Source organism: Schistocerca americana, chromosome 7 (genome assembly GCF_021461395.2).
Source record: "Schistocerca americana isolate TAMUIC-IGC-003095 chromosome 7, iqSchAmer2.1, whole genome shotgun sequence".
In the NCBI taxonomy this organism is placed as follows: Eukaryota; Metazoa; Arthropoda; class Insecta; order Orthoptera; family Acrididae; genus Schistocerca; species Schistocerca americana.
This window is the reverse complement of record NC_060125.1, coordinates 609,738,969-609,761,641: the sequence shown is the minus strand read 5'-3', so window position 1 is coordinate 609,761,641 and position 22,673 is coordinate 609,738,969. Positions and strand designations below refer to the sequence as shown.

The following is a 22,673-nucleotide window of genomic DNA, read 5'->3' as shown; positions in this document are numbered from 1 at the left end:
CAGCTAACAGAGTCTTCACCGCATCATTAAAACAGTCGCATTAGCTATCAGACAACACTGGTTCCCTTAGAGGGCTGCAAGTCGTGTAGAAATGATACAAGGAGTCACGTGACCTTTCATCGCCTGGCGATAGTCATATCAGTGAGGTAGTGTGTGCGTGGCAGTCGGTTTTGTGGAATCAGAGCACTAAGATGTTTCGATGTGAAGACGTGTAAGAATGGCACAAGAGAGCTACTATATCTGCTAGAGCTACTATATCTGCTCCTCCCCATCTTCAACCGTGAACGATGTTAGCCGATTTGTTGGTGTATGACAATCGGTTTCAAACCCTACAGGAAAGGCTGTTGTCAATGGATGGCGGTCCATCTCAACGAGTTTCAGAGCGAACACAGCAAAGGGAACGGCATGCAATGCATATTTGGGCTGGATACCTGGCAAAAGGCCATTGCCCACAGTGAATCATAAAGCTCCACGTCTTCTTGGTTCAAACAATAGACAAACTCGACAGTCACTGGCTGTAGACTCGTATAGTGTGGTCCGACTAGTCGTGGTACTGTCTCTTTTCGGATGACGCACGACATCCAGTGCAACAACGACAAAACAAAGTGTATCATCCCCATTGTGCGGAGAATAGGACTGGAGATGGGTTTGTAAGATCTCGGAGGTGTTTCTGGTTTTGGTCTACTCACTTAGTTTTCCATGAACATAAACTAGCGTGTTTGTTTCAACATTCCCGTCGACCTTACGCATGCTCCTCCTTGTTGGGGGCTCTGGACTCCTATCCTGCACGAAGGCAGTCGGACGTTGTTGAAAATTGTTAGTTTTACCTCTCTACTCGTACTCGTGGCTCTCTTATTAGCAAGAAACATCCAGTCATTCTCTACTCTTTGCTGCTGCTATAAATTTAGGACTACAGAATTTCACTCAGATCGTGATCTGTTGTATTTGTACCTAATAAATATAACTTTTTTACAATTACTTGAAGGACGATAAGTGCTTATTCAGAATAAACTGATGAAAGTAATCGAATAGTAACATGGACGTATACAGATGGCGATAGTATCGCGTATGCAAGGTAGAAAAGAGAGTGCATTACCGGAGATGTCATTTGTGAAAAGGTTTCCGATTTGATTATGGCCATACGACGGGGAGTTAACATGCTTTGAACTCGGAACGGTATTTGCAGCTAGGTGCATGGGACATCCATTTCGGAACTCGTAAGGGTATTCGGTATTCCGAGATCCGTCAAGAGTGGGCCCAGAATACCATATTTCAGGGCTTATCTCTCACCACGGACAACGCAATGGTCGACAGTCTTCACTTTACGACCGAGAGCAGCGGCGTTCGCGTAGACTTAGTGCTCAGAGAAAAACAGTACTGAGAGAAATAACAGTAGAAATCAAAGTGGGACGTGTGACGAACGTAAGTGCGACGAAATTTGGGCTTAATGGCCTATGGCAGAATACGACCCACGCGAGTGCCTTTGCTAAGTGCATGGCCGCCTGCAGTACCTCCAGTCGGCTCGTGACCATATAGGTTGGACCCTAGACGACTTGAATACCGCGCCCTGGTCAGATGAGTTCCAATTTCAGTAGGTAAAAGCTGATGGTAAGGTTCGAATGTGTCAATAAGGTACTGGGCAAGCTGCTGGTGGCTCCATAATGGTGTGAGCTGTGTTTACGTGCAATTGACTGGATCCTCTGGTCCAACTGAATCGATCGTTGACTGTAAATGGTTATTTTCGGCTACTTGGAAACCATTTACAGCCAAACAACGACGTAATTTTTATGGATGACAATGCGCCATGTCATCAGGTCACGATTGCTCACAATTGGTTTGAAATACAATATGGACAATTCGAGGGAATAATTTGTCCACCAAGATCGCCCTAGATGAATCCTGTCGAAAACTTGTCCGACATAATGGGGAGCTCCGTTCGTACACATAGTCCTACTCTGGCAAACCTTTCGCGGTTATGGACAGCTATACACGCAGCATGGCCCACTATTTCCGCAGGGGACTTCCAGCGATTGGTTGCATCCATCCCACTGCTGCAGTGCTGTGGACAAAAGAAAGTCGGACACGATATTAGCAGGTATCCTATTACTTTGTCGCCTCAGTGCGTGTCGCCTAGCGCTAGAAAGCAGTCACCTCCGTCTTCTACAACGCGCAGAATGCCAGAGAGCGATATATTAACATCTAAAAATCTTTATTTGTTCTAAAAAAAATGGCTAAGCGAGTAATTTTTAACGTAGTTGGAAATTAATAATATCACGGCTGAATGATGTATGATGAATGAAAAATCGAAAAATGTTAACATGTCTCTGTTTATCTGTTTCAGCATTGGTCGCATGATACTAACGAAAGCGCCGTGGATCTTTGACCCCAACGGCGACAAAGATCGGCAGGAAATTACTGACCAGTACAAATACAAAGAAGGTGAGCATCCTTTCAAACCATCTATCGACGACAGTTTTGCTTCATTCATTATGACTCTGGAACTGTCATTCAAAATTCATTGAGAGCACTAACTGAACAACATATACTGTATAACATACGACTATTTCCGAACCGCATGAAGCTGTTTCTTTTAGTATGATTCACCCTAAACATTTCTGCACATTTGGGAAACTAATAACTGTAGAAGTGGAGAATGTAATTAGATTACAACTACTTTCAACCCTCTGAAACAGAATAGCCATCAATATTACAACCAGGAATGCGGTGGCCACTTACTGAAAGCAAAATTGCAACTCATTTTACTACTGTATAAGTTATAGGAGGAAGTAGAATTCTGAAGAGATATTTGTAAACATTCATTCAATTAAGGGATTATACTAAAAACACCTTTGGAGGCAGGTCGGTATAGGTACTGACAGTGCAAACACAGGTTGTTTGATACAGAACACTAATTCCTAATGATTATGTGTGTTCCCTGGATTTTTTCCCGAGCTTCTTACAACAACTTTCTGTCGAAATGGTTACACATAATGATGTAATTTATAGTTTTCTTTCCTAATTCCAAATGTTTTTGTAATCAAATGGTTCAAATGGCTCTGAGCACTATGGGACTTAACTTCTGAGGTCATCAGTCCCCTAGAACTTAGAACTACTTAAACCTAACTAACCTAAGGAGATCACACACATCCATGCCCGAGGCAGGCTTCGAACCTGCGACCGTAGCCGTCACGCAGTTCCAGACTGTAGCGCCTAGAACCGCTCGGCAACCACGGCCGGCTTTTGTAATTATCCTTCTTATTTTTCTTCGTTCTATAGTTTCATTCGGTTACCTATCTCTTCTTTTTTTCCGTCTATCTTGCGTAGTTGTGCTCATCTACAACCTCTGTAAATATCTACTTCGTGGATATTTATGACGTCTTCATTACAGTAATTTTAACGACGTGTCACTCTCCAAAACCGATATCATTGCATTAGCAGCAACAGTCCTGTTGGCTCGTGGGATCTTGTGCTTCGACTACATCTTTCGGTCTGCCTGAGAAAAGTCAGTCCAGTAGTGTCAAATGAGGCACGTTGTGCCAAACGAAAGCGAGTCAGGCAACCATCGTATTATTAGTGCCACTTACGTCAACACTTCAATGAGAAATTACGCGTATATTTTGCCCGTAAAGTCTTCTTAAACGAAGTAAGGAGCACTCACGTTGTCTCTAATAACCCAGCAGCAAACATTAACACTCCACTGCCTCCTTCGTTCAGTCTGCCAGAGCCGACTGTCATAGGCCCCATACAACATTCTTCCTACGTTCAGCTTTCTATAATTTTTAAAGGTAAAAATAATATTTGAGTAAAGAACATGTTGTCACGAAGTCACACCAGAACCTAGTGATAGAAGTCCATGCGTCTTTTCGGAAACCCGTTAATTAACCTGCTGGTCAAGTGAAACATAACAGGATGGAAGCTGTTTGTGCGCAAACTGAAGAAAACCTTGGACTCTTGTGACCTGAATTTCTCTTGGCCTATACAATATTCAAATGACTTATGAGAACGCAGTTGGGTGACGTCGTCGATATTTCAACTGGAGCGCAAACTCTCATTTTCAAGGCAAAACAGGAGCAAGGAGGCACAATGTAAAGGAATTTAATACCGCAGTTTGCAGAGCAATTTCGGAAAGATGAAACACACACATACACAATGTCTGTCTGTCTCTCTCTCTCCCTCTCTCTCTCTCTCTCTCTCTCTCTGTGCGTGTGTGTGTGTGTGTGTGTGTGTGTGTGTGTGTGTGTGTATAAATACTAGCACCATCACAGAACCAACGATGACCGATGTCAGAAGTTGTCGATACTGAAAATTAATAACCAACAGAAGAGGTAGCATTAACCAATGGGAGAGGTAGCATAAACAAGAGAGGGAGCAGGATTCCATGCAGTATTTGAACGTACACATCGATCTATAGTTATAATCTGAACGAGTTTTTAAAACACTTGAATTTCATTAAGAGCATCTCGATTTTTACTGTCGCGAAACAGGAGATTGAGAGAGCCACGGGTATGATACGCCAGTTTGGGTGTTAATCATTAAAACAAAGGCGTTTTTCCTTGCGGCAGAATGATCTCACGAAATTTCAATCACCAGCTTTCTTCTCAGAATGTGAAGATATTTTTTTGGCACCCACCTACAGAGGGAGGAATTATCCTCATAACAAAATAAGGAATATCAGAGCTCGTGCGAAAATATTTACATGTTCATTCTTCCGCGCTGTTCAGGAGTGGAACGGTAGAGAAGTAACTTGAAAGCGGTTCGATGAACCCTCTATCAGGCGCTTAATTGTAAATCGCATTGTGATGATGTAGATGTAGATGAATCCAAGGGAATATGTCTTTCACGATGGAGGTGGAAAAGGATGGCTACCTTCCCTTCAATGGATACCTTCCCTTCCCTCATTTGTTGGTCAGGAACAAGGCTCGTGGTACATTGGGACATGCTGTTTATAGGACGCCAATCCACATTGACGTACCTACGGGCTGACAGTTGTCAACATCCCGCTCAGCGTGAAGGGGTACCTCTCCCTTGGTTCACAGGGCTCACGTCGTCTCGGATTCTGAGAGTCTGTCATCTGACGTAGTCCATCTTGAGCTCAACTTTCGTAAGAATGGTTATGGTGAAAGACAGATCAGACGCGCGTTACGCTGTTGACGAACTGTGCACCGGGCGAGTGATGGCAATACCGAGGTGGCACCGAAGTCTACGACCTATTCTGCCTTATATTTTCAATAGGACTGGTCGGGGTTTTTAGAAAAATGATAATAAATATGTTTTTGGACCACTATCTAAGATTATTATCCTTTTTCGTTCCGGAAAAGAGGTGTCTTCCACATCCCTTGCAGTAGTGATTAGTCATACATTGAGACGTAAAGGAATTACTGACATTAGCTGCCAGTGGGCACTGATTAAATCAACGGGGAAGGTTGAAAATTTGTGCCAGTCCGGGTGTCGAACCTGTGTCTCCTGCTTACTAGGCATATGCGCAATCCGGACGCATTGGTCATGGCAACTGCATGGAACACCGTAGCACGCCTCCCCCCACACCCAAATTCTCAACTTATCCAAACAGCACAAATGTAGTGCCCCTTGCCCACTTTCCTCATTACTCGCTGCATCCCGCCGTTTCCCGTAAAAGTGCGAGAATGGTGTGCAACCGCGCTGAAGCGATCATTGGCCGTCCTCGCCTAAATTGTATATATGGTGTCTCTTCTTTCGGACAAACAACAGACACGACACAAACACACCTACCTGAACACACCCACTCACACACACACACACACACACACACACACACACACACACACACACATACACATTTTTTATTTTTTTTATTTTTACTTTTTTCAGTCGATCAACACTGTGTAAGACCAGTGTACCGACCACAAGAGTTACACAGCCTCACAACAGCTGAGCAAATCCGCCATTGCAAAACGTTGCCTTAGCACTGGTCATCCTATGGAATATAACGACATGGAGATCAGTCATGCGCTTCCAGCTACTGGAATAGTATCATTAAGAAAGCAGTTGACATTAGTACGTAACGCTTACAAATAGAGGCAGGAAACGTATTCGCAAATGCGAATACGGATCACCACTTGTGTATTTGAATGAAGACAATGAAAATTCGTGCCAGACCGGGGCTCGAATCCAGACTTCCTGCTTTAAGCGAGCGGTCGGCTTAACTGCATCGGCTATCCGTGCACGAATTGCGGCCAGACCCAGAGTCGCATATGCCGTCGTCCATGTGCCACACAACCTGCACTCGTACGTTACGTATGTTCGTGTCCAGATAGGCAATATTTATTGAGAGTCGATAGCCTGGTATTGCCCAATAAGTACGAGGGGGCAATGCCTCTGTTATTACGAAGTACTATACAACGTTCCCTCGGAAATGCAATAACAGAGGCACTCCTACTTCGTTCCTATAAATACAGGATTAGGTTTTTCTTTAAATTCCGCGTGGTATCCTGCCCTCTCCCTTGTCAAAGAACAGAAGGGCACAGTTAATGTTACACGTTGGTTATTAATTTTCACTATCGGTGACTCTTATGTCGGTCATCTTTGGTTGTATGGTGGCGCTAGTGATTACAGTCTTTGTGTGTGTCTTTGTGCCGGCCGGTGTGGCCGAGCGGTTCTCGGCGCTACAGTCTGGAACCGCGCGACCGCCACGGTCGCAGGTTTGAATCCTGTCTCGGGCATGGACGTGTGTGATGTCCTTAGGTTAGTTAGGTTTAAGTTGTTCTAAGTTCTAGGGGACTGATGACCTCAGAAGTTAAGTCCCATAGTGCTCAGAGCCATTTGAACCAATTTTTGTGTGTGTGTGTGTGTGTGTGTGTGTGTGTGTGTGTGTGTGTGTGTGTTACCATTTCGTAATTGCTCTGCTAACCGAGGTACTAAACTTCGTTGTACAACGCTTTCTTGGTGCAGTTCTGCGTTGAAAATGGCAGTGTGTGCTCCTGTCGAAATATCGACGACGTCACCCCGCTGCATTCTCGTAATTATTTAAATCTTGACCTCGTTTATTCCGGAGGCACTCGCGTTTTCTCTGCAGTTAACAAGTGAATTACGAGCAACGGCTGTCAGGCCATCTATTTCCCTCGCTCTGCTCGTTTCAGACTAGCTCATTATCCTCCACGTAATATTCCAGTGCCCTACCAAAACGATTTTTTGCACGTTCGCTGAATTTTCGTTCTTGTTGGACACTGTCTATCCGGATACCTCGGTGCCTACAAAACTCAATTTTCTCTTCGCGTTTCTCCTGCTTCCTTCCAAAAGAACTGGCCTATCCAGTTTCTCTTGCCTTGTGAATATTTTATTTTCATGCCAGCAGTCGACCACAAGTGGACGACACGGACCGAATTAAATACCCCCTCGGTGCCCGTTTTATACTGCTGTCGCGGTGTTGAACCCTCTGTTGCTCCACATCCGACGTGACGTGTTTCCTTATTTGAGTATGAAATTACGAGTTTCAGCACAAGGCAGCGAACAGTTTCATGTTCGGAACAGATAACATCTAATTTATAAATATTGCCATTACTCTGAAACAAATAACCAGATTTTGAATAGTGAAATGCCATTGAATTCGTCTGTTTCGGCACATCTCTCTCAGCAGAGCAGTAACTTGATCTGCCATTCTTCTGCAGCAGCACACGTCGGAAACTTCTATTATCTTCTTGTCTCAACTACCTAATGTCCATGTTTCACTTCCGTACAAGACAACACTCCAAGCAAATGCTTTCAGAAAACAGTTCCTAATACGTATTAGGTGATAACCAACTCCTCTTTTCCAGAAACTCTTTTCTTGCTTTCCCCAGCCTACATTTTATATCTTCTCTACCTCAGCCATCATCAGTTATTTTCCTGCCCAAATAACAAAAGTCATTTAATATTTTTAGTGTCTCATATCCTAATTTAATTCGCTCAACATCAGTCGATTTAATTCGACTAAATTCCAATAACATTGTTTTATTTTTACTTATATCCATCTCATAATCAATTTTCGAGACACTGCTGATTCCCTTGAACTACAGTTCCAAATTTTTCACCGTCTCCGACAGAATTACAACGTCATTAGCAAACCTCGAAGTTTTTATTTCTTCTCCTTGAACTTTAATTACTTTTCGAAATTTCTCACTGATTTCCGTCCCAGCTTGCTCACTGTAGTGATTAAATAAAATCGGGATGGATTTCAGCTTTGTCTCAGTGCCTTCTCATGGCTTCTCATGGCTTTCAACTCATAACCGTATGATGTACAAAGTATGTATGCAGACTGAAACGACGAATGAAAATTTATATCAAGGCCGGGATTCGAACCTGGGTCTCCTTATAACTGTCCCACGCTTTCTGTGCAAGCTGTGTATTACCTTTCGCGCCCTGTATATGGTCTCTGCTACGTTCAGAATTTCAAAGATTGTATTCCAGTCGACAATGCCAAAAGCTTCCTCTGACTCTGCAGATGTTACAAACGTAGTTTTACTTTTCTTTGAGCTGTTTTCTAAGACACGTCGTAGCTACAGTATTGCCTCGCGTGTTCCTACATCTCTCCGGAACCCAAAACTGATATTCCCCGAGGTCAGTTTCTATCACTTCCTCCACTCTTCTGTGAACAAAATGTGTCAATATTTTTAAACTGATGTTTCGGTAGTGCTCACACCTGTAAGCTCCCGCCTGCATTGGAAACGTAATAAACAATATCTTCCTGAAGTCCGATGGTATTTCTCCTGTCTCATCAGGTGAAATGATTTTGTCACTGTTGGCTCTTCCAGGGACCCCAGTAACTCTGTGGGAATGTCGTCGTCGCTAGCGGCCTTGCCTTGTTTCTGCTTTGGTCTTTCAGTGATCTGTCAAATGCTTCTCGTAGTATCACATTTCCTATTTTATCTTCAAAAACTTCCTCTTTCCGTGATATAGGCAAAGGTCTATTTGCAAAGGTCTCTATAATGTTCTGTCAGTATCATTTTCTAGACATCTGATTCCATTACACATGCTTCACTTCTTGCATTTTATTATCTTCGCCTCACGCTGCTTCAACACAAAATCTCCTGTGGTACTGAGGGATTTCTACAAAGTTTTGTGTCCTTGCGTATGTGAATCTTTGCTGCCCTCCCTATTTCAACTTTAAAAGTTACCCATTCGTGTTCTACTGTATATCTTTCCTCTGTTTCAGTTCCACGTTGCCTAATACTCACTATCAGACACCCAGCGTGTGTTTCCTTCAGTTGACACCGGTCCCGCTTGTTCATTTTCCTACGTTTTAATTTTAATTTTCAGTTCAATCAATAATTTATACTCAGAATGTACGGAATTTCGGTATCTTAAATAGTTCCAGTAAAATCTGAAGCGAAGAACCTAGTTTTATTACCCTGTATACAACAGCTTTCGGTGGCTCCGCGATGCTGTTCTTTAAATACATAGAAACCGCGCTGTTCCGTTTACAGAAAACAAAGCTATTTATAGTTACAAACTGTAACATTAACTGAATTTTCCGTTGGTGCTTGGCAGAACATGATAATGATATCAAAAAGAAAAACACTTTTAATGTTCCGCAAAATTATATTTATTGGGACACGAACCGGCTTTTGGCTTCGCAGGCCAACTTCAGGTGACAATTGAATTTCGCAAACACGAATAAACATGATGTCCGACTTACACATATATTACCTGTAAAGAAGATACAAAAATGACAAAGTAGTTACCTAGGAGAAAATTGTAATCATTAAATTAACTAAAAAAGGGGTAAACCAAGCTTTTATAATTACTCATCATTTGTTAAATGTGTGTCCACATAAAAATTTTGTTTACCCCCGTCTTTAGTTAATTTAACTGTTGCAATTTTTTCCTATGTAAACATTTTGTTATTTTTGTATCTTCTTTGCAGATAATTTATGCGTATGACGCAAATCATTTTTATCTTTGCTTGCGACATTCAGTTGTTACCTGAAGATAGTCAGAGAAGCCAAAACCCGGTTCGGGACCAAATTAGTATACTTTTGCAGAGCATTAGGAAGCTATTCCTTTTTTAATATTATAAATTTTTATTGCTGTCTGTCTGAAGAGGAGCCCTTATATGTGGGGGAGGGGGGGGGCGATTAAATTATTGATAACTGTATTTTTAAAAATGTTCCAACTGTTTGACAAGTGATAAACTTCTTATCTTTGTGCACTGACAATGGTTTATGAAAACAATAAGGTAGACACGTTTCTGTATGTCCATCTTTTTGACAGAATATCTCGAGGACCACGGCCGTCTACTACTGTAAGAAAATGAAACGCCTACAACCGTCCTTACGATTTTATTTATTTCGTAGTTACCAGTTTCGGCGCTTCAATGCTCCATCTTCAGGCCGTAGTTGATGCTGAAGAGATTGGTACGATCCTTATATATACCGCATCAGTGGCCAACAAAAGTGGTTACGCAGACTGTTAACTTTGGTGTCAGCACTTCAACCATCAACTGCCAAGTGACTGGAGAACTGACCTCTCCAGTCAGTTGGCAGTTGATGGTTGGAGTGCTGACACAAAATTTAACAGTCTGCGTAACCAGTTTTGTTGGTCACTGACGCGGTATGTATAGGGATTGTGTCAATCTCTTCAGCATCAACTACGGCCTGAAGATGGAGCATTGAGGTGCCGAAACCGGTAGCTACGAAATAAATAAAATCGTAAGGACAGCTGTAGGCGTTCCATTTTCTTACAGTAAGGTAGTCAGTCCGGAAAAGCGGATAGGGAGACAGAGAATGATTAGCCAAAAGCAGCACATCCGGTAGTGTAAAGAAACTCCGTTATGGGAAACTGTCAAAGCAAGGTCAGCCGCTCGCTGGTCATGCGAGAACACCTGCGGCCTGCCGACCCGGTTCTCGTCGCCGACGCCAGAGACTGCTTGTTTGTAACGGCTTCTTCTCCCCGGACAGGCACCAAGTCGGAGCGGCTGGCGCTGATGAACGCCGTGCGGTCCGTGGACCGGGCGCGCCGCTTCTACATGCTGCCCACGCAGTCGCACCAGGACGTCGAGTTCTCGCTCGTCGACCTGGACAAGGTCGCCATAGGCAAGGACTTCAGCATCACCATCAACATCCACGTGAGTCCCTGCTTCTGCCCTCTCAAACCAAATTACAGATCCGTGTTATTCGTCGTAAGCCAGGTCAAAGTTCTCGCATTCTCTTTCATTCACAAGTGTATCGAACGTACGAGGTGCATTCAAGTTCTAAGGCCTCCGATTTTTTTTCTAATTAACTACTCACCCGAAATCGATGAAACTGGTGTTACTTCTCGACGTAATCTCCCTGCAGACGTACACATTTTTCACAACGTTGACGCCATGATTCCATGGCAGCGGCGAAGGTTTCTTTAGGAGTCTGTTTTGACCACTGGAAAATAGCTGAGGCAATAGCAGCACGGCTGGTGAATGTGCGGCCACGGAGAGTGTCTTTCTTGTTGGAAAAAGCCAAAAGTCACTAGGAACCAGGTCAGGTGAATAGGGAGCACGAGGAATCACTTCAAAGTTGTTATCACGAAGAAACTGTTGCGTAACGTTAGCTCGATGTGCGGGTGCGTTGTCTTGGTGAAACAGCACACGCGCAGTCCTTCCCGGACGTTTTTGTTGCAGTGCTGGAAGGAATTTGTTCTTCAAAACATTTTCGTAGGATGTACCTGTTACCGTAGTGCCATTTGGAACGCAATGGGTAAGGATTGCGCCCTCGCTGTGCCAGAACATGGACACCATCATTTTTTCAGCACTGGCGGTTACCCGAAATTTTTTTGGTGGCGGTGAATCTGTGTGCTTCCATTGAGCTGACTCGCGCTTTGTTTCTGGATTGAAAAATGGCATCCACGTCTCATCCATTGTCACAACCGACGAAAAGAAAGTCCGATTCGTGCTGTCGTTGCGCGTCAACATTGCTCGGCAACGTGCCACACGGGCAGCCGTGTGGTCGTCCGTCAGCATTCGTGGCACCCACCTGGATGGCACTTTTCGCATTTTCAGGTCGTCATGCAGGATTGTGTGCACAGAACCCACAGAAATGCCAACTCTGGAGGCGATCTGTTCAACAGTCATTCGGCGATCCCCCAAAACAATTCTCTCCACTTTCTCGATCGTGTCGTCAGACAGGCTTGTGCGAGCCCGAGGTTGTTTCGGTTTCTTGTCACACGATGTTCTGCCTTCATTTAACTGTCGCAACCACGAACGCACTTTCGACACATCTGTAACTCCATCACCACATGTCTCCTTCAACTGTCGATGAATTTCAGTTGGTTTCACACAACGCAAATTCAGAAACCGAATGATTGCACGCTGTTCAAGTAAGGAAAACGTCGCGATTTTAAGTATTTAAAACAGTTCTCATTCTCGCCGCTGGCGGTAAAATTCCATCTGCCGTACGGTGCTGCCATCTCTGGGACGTATTGACAATGAACACGGCCTCATTTTAAAACAATGCGCATGTTTCTATCTCTTTCCAGTCCGGAGAAAAAAAATCGGAGGCCTTAGATCTCGAATGCTCCGCGTATTTGGTAATCACATCGCAGGTAACTCCAGTCAGTCATCCTCCACACCAAAAATCTAGAAGCGCCCACAGTGAGTGCTTTATGGTGACTTGACATGTTAGTTCTCTTTTATTTCTCTCTTAAGGTTGCACTTTTTCATTTTTTTTATGTACAGTTAATAGTATTATTGCATTTTTGTCTTTCCTAGATTTTTAGTCTGGCGCACTAAAGTGGAAACAGATTAACTGCAATACAGGGTGTATCAAAAATAATCATGCGATTTGGCACGTCTGTACAGGGTGTCCGAAAAGTCTTTCCCTGATTACATAAATTGATAACTCAGGCTAGAAGTAAGATACAAATATGAAACTGGTGTCTAATTTTTTACAAAGTATCAAAGTTTTTTCCACACACCAGTAAACTTCCACATGAGCACCCTTGGTAGCACGTAACACATCTAGGCGATATTCAATTTCCGTCCACACATTAGCCAACATTACTGGAGGGATCGATTCAACGACTGTGGCTATCCGTTGCCGCAGGGTTTCAAGACCTGGTACACGGGGTGATACTGAAGCAGCTGAGGAACAGCATACAGTTGCAACATGTCCAGATACTCTGCAGATGTGATGGTAGCCTCAGCGAAGAAGAATGGCCCGATAATTCGATCGTGCAATAGCGCGAACCAAACTTTCACCTTTGGACTGCCTCTGCTGCACTCCATAACCTCGTCAGGAGGTTGTGAACCCCAGATGCGTACATTATGGCAATTCACTACTACACTGACAAAACAGGTCGCTTCGTCGGAAAAGACAATTCGTCTGAGATAACCATCATCGTCCTCAATACGTGATAGCATTTCGACCGCAAAGTCATATCGACGTTTCCTGTCATTGGGCAACAAGGCCTGAACGATTTGCACTTTGTATGCACGAAACTTTGATAGATTCATAGTTGTATCTTACATCTAGCCTGAGTTATCAATTTATGTAATCAGGGAAAGACTTTTCGGACACCCTGTACTTCTGAAACTAATAAAAACATAAAATGAATTTAATGTTTTGTTGAATGGGGAACTCAAAAAGTTTCTTTTCATACCTTTTCAGAGGTTTGCATTATCCCCCCCTCCCCTTGAGATACACGGCATATGTCACTGCAGCGAGCATGTCTTGAGTTAGAGCTTCCACAGCTGCTGTCAAGCGATGTCTCAGTTCATTCATTGTCACTGGTAACGGAGGCAGATAAACAGAGTCTTTTATAAATCCCCACAAGAAATAATCACATACAGTTGTTTCCGGTGACCTTGGAGGCTAGTAACGTAAGGTTGAATCATTTGTCCCAGTGCGACCGATCTATCGTTCAGTAATCCTTCGATTTAAAAATTCCAGCACTTCCAAATGACAGTGCCGCGGTGCGCCAACCCGTTGCTAAATGACGTCATCCGAATCAGTCTCCACCTGTGGGAAAAGAAAGTTCTCAAGCAGGTCGAGATACGTGCTTCCTGTAACAGTGTTCTCGGCAAAGAAAAATGGACCATACATCTTTTCCCCTGAAACTGCACAAAACATATTAAATTTTGGAGAGTCACTCTCATGTCGTACAACTTCACGTGGTTGTTCCGTACCCCTTGTTCTCACATTATGACGGTTCACCTTTCTATTCAAATGGAATTTTGCATCGTCACTAAACACTAAGCGTGGGAAAAAAGTGTCGTTCTCGATCTTGCCAAGAGCGAAATTGCAGGACTCCGCACGTTGCTGCTTGCCACCTTCACGAAGAGATTGCAGAAGCTGAATTTCGTATGGTTTTATGTGTAAACGTCGACGCAACGCACGCCAGACGGACATCGGGGGCATGTTGCATGGGGAACGGAGTTCTGTGGACTCCTTGTGAAACTATGGCGGGTGCGTTCGACGTGTGTCTCAGACACTCAGGGACGGACCGGCGATTTGCCTTCACACAAACGTCCTGTTTCTCTGAATTGTTCACACCATCGTGTAATGCTCTGTGCTGTAGGAGGATCCACGCCATACCTAGTACGAAAGACAGGCTGAACAGTTATTACTGACCCACACTATGCAAAACGTAGAACACAAAACGCTTGTCCCGACACCATTTTTACTAGAGCTGAAGCGGGCGCACACTGCTGCTACCTAACGAGAACCATGTAAAACTCGAGAGTTTTCTCTTTCCAGCAGTATGTTATTTACGCGCGTATCTCAAATAATAGTTATGATTTTTTTCCATCGGATGATTCTTTTTGATACACCCTGTGTATCTAACAAACGCGATCAAGACATTCATGAATAAAGGAGTACACCTCACACAGACAACGTGCTCTAGTCTGACAACGTAACATTTCATTCATCAGATTTTGTTACTCTGCCCTTTTCGCCAGGCCATCTCTTTAACGCTGCAGTCTCTCCGGTGTTGATGTGTGAATAACTATCTGATGAAACTCTCTCTCCAGGCTGGTCTGTACCAGGAGCGAATGCAAGGAAGTGGTCATCACGGTCGTGACTCCCTTCTCTCTCCCCCCCCCCCCCCTCCGCCCCCCCTCCCCCGCGGGCCCGCTTCCAAGACAATATTTAAATAAATGATTTTGTATTATTCTGCATGCAACTTTAAAAGTTTCTCACCTAAATTTCGGTGGATAAAAGTAACATAAAATCTAAGAGTTTCGAAAGTGTCTAGGAATTCTAGAAAACTACAAGCTAGTTTTCGTTTTTTATTATCTTGCTCCAGTGTTCTGACCGCCTAAGGAGAACATTTCAGCCGAGTAATGGCGGCCATGCACAGATAGAACGTACAGAGAATCATCACACAGGACGAGTAAAGCACAGGAAATTCAGTAATCGGACACAAACGGAAAGCAGCCCTGCACAAATAAGCGAAAAAATTACATAAATATCGACTTCCAAGCGGAGGTGTCTCAATTTACACTTCCGCATAGTCGTATTCTTCAGACCTGTGTTCATAATCATAGTGATAAGTGAAAAGTTGACAACAGAGGATGCACACTTTTATTTCATATCTTATAAATTTTGATGTCAAAATTGGAGAGAGTTTCTTAGTAACATAATTGTTAAATCAATTGAGTAACGCATGTCTGTCACAAGTTCTTTGACTGATCATTTTCTTATCATAAATGCAAATTCGAAGAAGTTATGTTAATGCGAAGTACTCACTCATGCAAACAAATTATTATTACTATATTAATGTGCTACCTTTACCTCCGCAGCTTTGTCCGCGTACGAAAATATCACATACATTTCAATTATATTTAAAACATTCCACACACATATGTAAATATATTTCATCTGTACGTCTAAACCACCGAGGGAGGTGGCGCAGTGGTTAGCCACTGGACTCGCATTCGGGAGGACGACGGTTCAATCCCGCGTCCGACCATCCTCAATTAGGTTTTCCGTGATTTCCATAAATCACTCCAGGCAAATGCCGGCATGGTTCCTTCGAAAGGGCACGGCCGACTTCCTTCCCCTTCTTTGCCTAATCCAATGAGACCGATGACCTCGCTGTCTGGTCTCCTTCCCCAAACAACCCAAACAACCCCATGGTTACTCCCGTTTTTGTACGCCTAAGGACTTTGCTCAGAAGTTTCTTCTGAATCTTGACGAAACTTATAATTCTCTCTGAGTGAGAAATACGCAAGCCATATATGTAGAAAATTTCGACGAAATTTCTCCAAGCTTTCCTGAACTATGCTATTATGTCTAATCGCCGCGACGTCTTACAGTCACAGTATTTTTTCCACATGTCAGCTGTTGCATCAACCGTTATAGAAACATTCTGATATGTCACTGTTTTCGCACCGCTACCACTCACATGCACGTATGCTACGTATATTGCACGCATCTCTCCCTCCACCCTCTCTCTTTGTCTATCTTCACCTCACACTCTCTCTGTCCCTTGATCCTCCCTTTGTCTCTGTCCATCTCCGTTTTTTCCCCTGCTATCTGTTCATCTACTTCTTCCTTCTCTCTGTCTACCTCCTCCTTCGCTCTCTCTCTCTCTCTCTCTCTCTATCTCTGTCTCCCTCCATCTCTTCCTCCCCCTCGCTCTCTCCATCTCTAATGCCACACGGTTTCCACACATACCAGCATCTTATTGGGAGGTGATTCTTATCCCCACAGTACTTTTTCCAGACGGTAAGTATGGTTTAAATCGATCTAGTTGTTTTGGAAGAGATACAGAACATGTATTTACATGCATGGATACAAACTATATATGATACGGATTTTATTGTTATTGTTATTAATATCTGCGCCATGTTAAAAGTTATGGTGACGGTAAGCTACATACATTTGTGGATCGGTCAAAATAGGACCCCTCTGGGATAACGTCTCAAGATGCGCGAAACAGGAGGGCTGAAAAAGTTTAAACACCCTCTCTTGCCTCAGATTACGTTCAAATTTCGTCGAGTTGTTTTGAACGATCCCTAGTATTTCCAGCATGTAACCCACAGCAAAAATTGATGTTGCAATACGATCCAAACGGATCACGTTCAACGGGGTTGCAGCCCCATAGTGTCCTTAGAGAAGAGTACCAGCAGTACCGAAAGTTGTCGTGCTGTTCATCGCATTAAGAACTGTCGATTTCGATCACGTAATGTGTGAGAATCAGTGGCCCAAGGGAGGGGTCGTTTCATTGACGTCCTTCAAGCCACCTCCTGAGGCGTCTTCGTGTCGATTCTGAACCGTGGTGAATCTGAAACTTTTTCTTCCGCCACTCATAAGAGAAAACCGTTTGATTGCGGTGTTGGGAGGTGAGGTTATGACCTCTGTCGCAGAAGCGTTAAAAGAAGGTATGATATGTGGGTAAGAGGGGATTTGATGACCTCTCTACCGAATGAGACGTTCAGGGTGGTGCTGGGCAGAATTTTGGTAAAATTTAGCGCCAATGTGACGTCATTATCCTGCCTTACACGTCACGTGAATTTCTGAACCCTGGCCTTTTTCCGACTGTGTCGCCACCTATCTGAAGAGTCGCCGAACCCGAGGGTGACGTCACAGGGTGCCACTCTTTCCTATCATCACGGAGGAAGGCTTAGGCACCTTCGAGCCAAGTTTCGAACTTCGGTGTCGCAACGGCAGACAGATTTAGAAAAAGTGACCCTTTAACGCGCAGTGTTCGTAATCAGTGGTTGCCCATTAGACGTCTACCGAGTAGGCAAACCTGCACACACAACTGTACCGTGGGAATCACAGTACCTCTTCGATACAGCACCACCTGGTTTTTACAACTACCTTGAGGCCTGATTTTAAACAAAACAAGTGTTCACAGCAATGTTAATAAATCGTTTAGAATCTTTAAATGGTTTTTAATTTCATCAGCTCATTAAATCAGTAATTTTTTTTACTAAAACTACCTTCTCCCCGCTTGGATCTCGACACCGTATAAATTTTAAAAAAACCTTGAAGCTTATTATCTGTGAGGAAAACGGATGTAAAAAAACTGAAATTGGGGTGCAACGGTAAAGAGTTCATGTGTTAATAGGCACAGATCCAGATATTTCAAGTATGAAATACCAATAGACCTGAATAGAGGGACACCCTAGTGTTATATTTAAAGAAATTACGAAAATTATACAATTTATTTGTGTACAAGATTTGATGTTTTGCCCATAGGATCCATTACAAACAAATTATCTGAGATAGCGACTCGCGAACTCGCTAAAAACATACACTACTGGCCATTAAAATTACTATACCACGAAGATGACGTGCTACAGACGCGAAATTTAACCGGCAGGAAGAAGATGCTGTGATATGCAAATGATTAGTTTTTCAGAGCATTCACACAAGGTTGACGCCGGTGGCGACACCTACAACGTGCTGACATGAGGAAAGTTTCCAACCAATTTCGCATACACAAACAGCAGTTGACCGGCGTTGCCTGGTGAAACGTTGTTGTGATGCCTCGTGTAAGGAGGAGAAATGCGTACCATCACGTTTCCGACTTTGATAAAGGTCGCATTGTAGCCTATCGTGATTGCGGTCTATCCTATCGTGACATTGCTGCTCGCGTTGGTCGAGATCCAATGACTGTTAGCAGAATATGGAATCGGTGGGTTCAGGAGAGCAATACGGAATGCCGTGCTGGATCCCAACGGCCTCGTATCACTAGCAGTCGAGATGACAGCCATCTTATCCGCATGGCTGTAACGGATCGTGCAGCCACGTCTCGATCCCTGAGTCAACAGATGGGGACGTTTGCAAGACAACAACCATCTGCAGGAACAGTTCGACGACGTCTGCAGCAGCATGGACTATCAGCTCGGAGACCATTGCTGTGGTTGCTCTTGACGCAGCATCACAGACAGGAGCGTATGTGATGGTGTAATCAACGACGAACCTGGGTGCACGAATGGCAAAACGTCATTTTTTCGGATGAATCCAGGTTCTGTTTACAGCATCATGATGGTCACATCCGTGTTTGGCGACATCGCGGTGAATGCACATTGGATGCGTGTATTCGTCATCGCCATACTGGCGTATAACTTGGCGTCATGGTATGGGGTGCCGTTGGTTACACGTCTTGGTCACCTCTTGTTTGCATTGACGGCACTTTGAGCAGTGGACGTTACATTTCAGATGTGTTACGACCCGTGGCTCTACCCTTCATTCGATCCCTGCGAAACCCTACATTTCAGCAGGATAATGCACGACCGCATGTTGCAGGTCGTGTACGCGCCTATCTGGATACAGAAAATGTTCGACTGCTGTCCTGGCCAGCACATTCTCCAGATCTCTCACCAATTGAAAACGTCTGGTCAATGGTGGCCGAGCAACTGGCTCGTCACAATACGCCAGTCACTACTCTTGACGAACTGTGGTATGATGTTGAAGCTGCATGGGCAGCTGTACCTGTACACGCCATCCAAGCTCTGTTTGACTCAATGCCCAGGCGTATGAAGGCCGTTATTACGGCCAGAGGTGGTTGTTGTGGGTACTGATTACTCAGGATCTATGCACCCAAATTGCGTGAAAATGTAACCATATGTCAGTTCTAGAACAATATATTTGCCCAATGAATACCCGTTTATCATCTGCATTTCTTCTTGGTGTAGCAATTTTAATGGCCAGTAGCGTGTAAGAGAAACAGTTCGTCCTGAGGTCGATGCCAGTGGCCCCGAAGCGTCTGTCCTTGCAACTTGTTCACGGTCATGGCGAAGCATAACCTCGCGGGAAACTGCGCCCGTTTCAATTTCAAAGGAGAATTGTTGAGAATGAGGTGTGTGCTTGGTGTGAAAACGATTTCACCAGCTCCACAACCCGTGAGAATTTTAGCTTCTTTAATATTATTACAAAGCGACACCACTTTAAGAAGAATTCCGTTACACAGCATCCAAGGGGTTAAATTACGAAGCAGCGTAATCGGAATACCCGCTTTCAGAGCGATTTTATGCGCAGTCAGTCCGGCTGCAGAAAGGGAGTTAAGAAACTCTACCGGATAAGTGATAACATCAGTCTCGCGCAGAACGTATTTATGGACCGTTATGCCACCTTGTTCTTATCATTTTTCCCAAAGTACTCTGGTTCGTAGCCACAACTTGATCATTTTTGGGCGTCAGTATTGCTAGTTGACAAAGCCGAGAATTGTCTTGATGTGTTTCTTGGGATACATCTCTATCAACGAATCCAATAAGTTCCTCCATCGAAGGAACAATTAGACGAAGACTCTCTGGCAGTCACTAACCCATTCGATTCTGGCAATATATCCTAGCCGATTTTTATTGAAACGTCCGAGAATTCTTACGCACGGAGATTGCCACCCAACTCAGCCCTCATGTTCCTCGTCAGACTCAATTTCTGCACCCAAGGCCAGAGCAAGAAGAGTTTCACAGATGCGCTCAGCTCATGCTCTAGGTCCTCGGATTATTATGACGGGTGGAGTCTGGCGGAAATCACCACAAAATGAAACACTGGACCCTCTCATAACGCGATTGTTTCGCCGGATGTCTTGCAGAGTTCGACTGGCTGCTTCCACTGCTCTTTTTGTTCCATGGTGCATTCGACCCCAATGATCAGGCTACACTCTGGAGAGATCTTCGAGATACTGCATTTGCTGCGGTTTCATTTATGCCTGGATCCAGACGTGTCTTGAACATAGTGTGCGCATTTTCCCTCCATGGAGTAACGTAGCAGCAGTCCCACAGACCCAACAGCTAGTATTGTCTTCCTTTGTTTTCTGGTTTGAGCCATAAGTAACTGAGTTAAAAAGACTTTGTCTGTGCCAACAGGGGTGTGAAGGAAATAGGTTTCACGCTGCTATTTATCAACACTCCATAATACTTTGTCTTATAATGAGTATTTCTAACAGAAAAGGTTCCATTATTAGTGTTCATGATCTCAGCCGTTGCAGTAGAACTATAATTTGTCTCCCAGTATATTCGCGATTAACTCGGGGACCGTCAGCGTTTACCTACTGTTCTGGAAGATCGTAATGACTCTAAGGGCTACCACCAATGGAAATAATAATATCCTGAAGCGAGCAAAGGCAACGAATGGCAACACTCTCATCAGATTATGCTGCACTGCCTCCATAAGCACTCCTATCCGCGAAGTTTACACTATGTGATCAAAAGTATCCGGACACCTGGCTGAAACTGACTTTACAAGTTTGTGGCGCCCTCGGTAATGCTGGAATTCAGTATGGTGTAGGCCCACCCTTAGCCTTGATGGCAGCTTCCACTCTCGCAGGCATACGTTCAGTCAGATGCTGGAAGGTCTCTTGCGGAATGGCAGCCCACTCTTCACGGAAAGCTGCACTGAGGAGAGGTATCGATGTCGGTCGCCGAGACCTGGCACGAAGTCGGTGTTCCAAAACATCCCAAAGGTATTCTATAGGATTCAGGTCAGGGCTCTGTGCAGGCCAGTCCATTACAGGGATGTTATTGTCTTGTAACCACTCCGCCACAGGCCGTGCATTATGAATAGGTGCTCGATCGTACTGAAAAATGCAATCACCGTCCCCGAATTGCTCTTCAACAGCGGGAAGCAAGAAGGTGCTTAAACATCAGTGTACACCTGTGCTGTGATAGTGACACGCAAAACAACAGGGGATGCAAGCCCCCTCCACGAAAAACACGACCACACCATATCATCACCGCCTCCGAATTTTACTGTCGGCACTTCACACGCAGGCAGATGTTCGCTGGGCATTCGCCATACCCACACCCTGCCATCGGATCGCCACATTGTGTACCGTGATTCGTCACTCCACAAAACGTTTTTCCACTGCTCAGTCGTAAAATGTCTACGCTCCTTATACCAAGCGTGGTGTCGTTTGGCATTTACCGGCGTGATGTGTGGTTTATGAGCAGCTGCTCGACCATGAAAGCCAAGTTTTCTCACCTCCGCCTAACAATCATAGTACTGCAGTGGATCCTGATGCAGTTTGGAATTCCCGTGCGATGGTATAGACAGATGTCTGCCTATTACACATTACAACCCTCTTCAACTGTCGGCGGTCTCTGTCAGTCAACAGACGAGGTCGGCCTGTACGCTTTTGTGCTATACGTGTCCCTTCACGTTTCCACTTCACTATCACATCGAAAACAGTGGACCTAGGAATGTTTAGGAGTGTGGAAATCTCGCGTACAGACGTATGACACAGGCGACAACCAATCACCTGACCACGTTCGCCGGCCGCGGTGGTCTAGCGGTTCTAGGCGCTTCAGTCCGGAACCGCGCGACTGCTACGGTCCTGCCTCGGGCATGGATGTGTGTGATGTCCTTAGGTTAGTTAGGTTTAAGTAGTTCTAAGTTCTAGGGGACTTATGGCCATAGCTGTTGAGTCCCATAATGCTCAGAGCCATTTGAACCATTTGACCACGTTCGAAGTCCGTCAGTTCCGCGGAGGGCCCCATTCTGCTCTCTCACGATGTCTAATGACTGCTGAGATTTCTAATATGGAGTACCTGGCAGTAGGTGACAGCAAAATGCGCCTAATATGAAAAGCGTATATTTTTGGGAGTGTCCGGATACTTTTGATCACATAGTGTAGCTGTCCTCTTCGTTTGTCATAAGTATAGCGGAATGGCGCATCGTTGATCATAAGAGTTCGAGCAAAACTATCTTCCAAACAGAGATTGAATTAAGCTAAGAGTGTGGCCAAAATTTTCTAAATGCCCCCGAATATTTTCAGAAATGAAATAGACCCGCTGA

General features: G+C 44.3%; 1 protein-coding gene across 1 annotated transcript in view; it reads left to right on the top strand.

Moving 5' to 3' along the window:
• The window catches only part of LOC124621937 (hemocyte protein-glutamine gamma-glutamyltransferase-like), a 358,656-nt gene that overhangs the window by 274,313 nt on the left and 61,670 nt on the right, over positions 1 to 22,673 (top strand). Inside the window, exons 9-10 of the mRNA XM_047147447.1 lie at positions 2,342 to 2,439; positions 10,911 to 11,077. Coding sequence (XP_047003403.1) covers positions 2,342 to 2,439; positions 10,911 to 11,077 — 265 coding nt within the window. The remainder of the gene's footprint in view (positions 1 to 2,341; positions 2,440 to 10,910; positions 11,078 to 22,673) is intronic.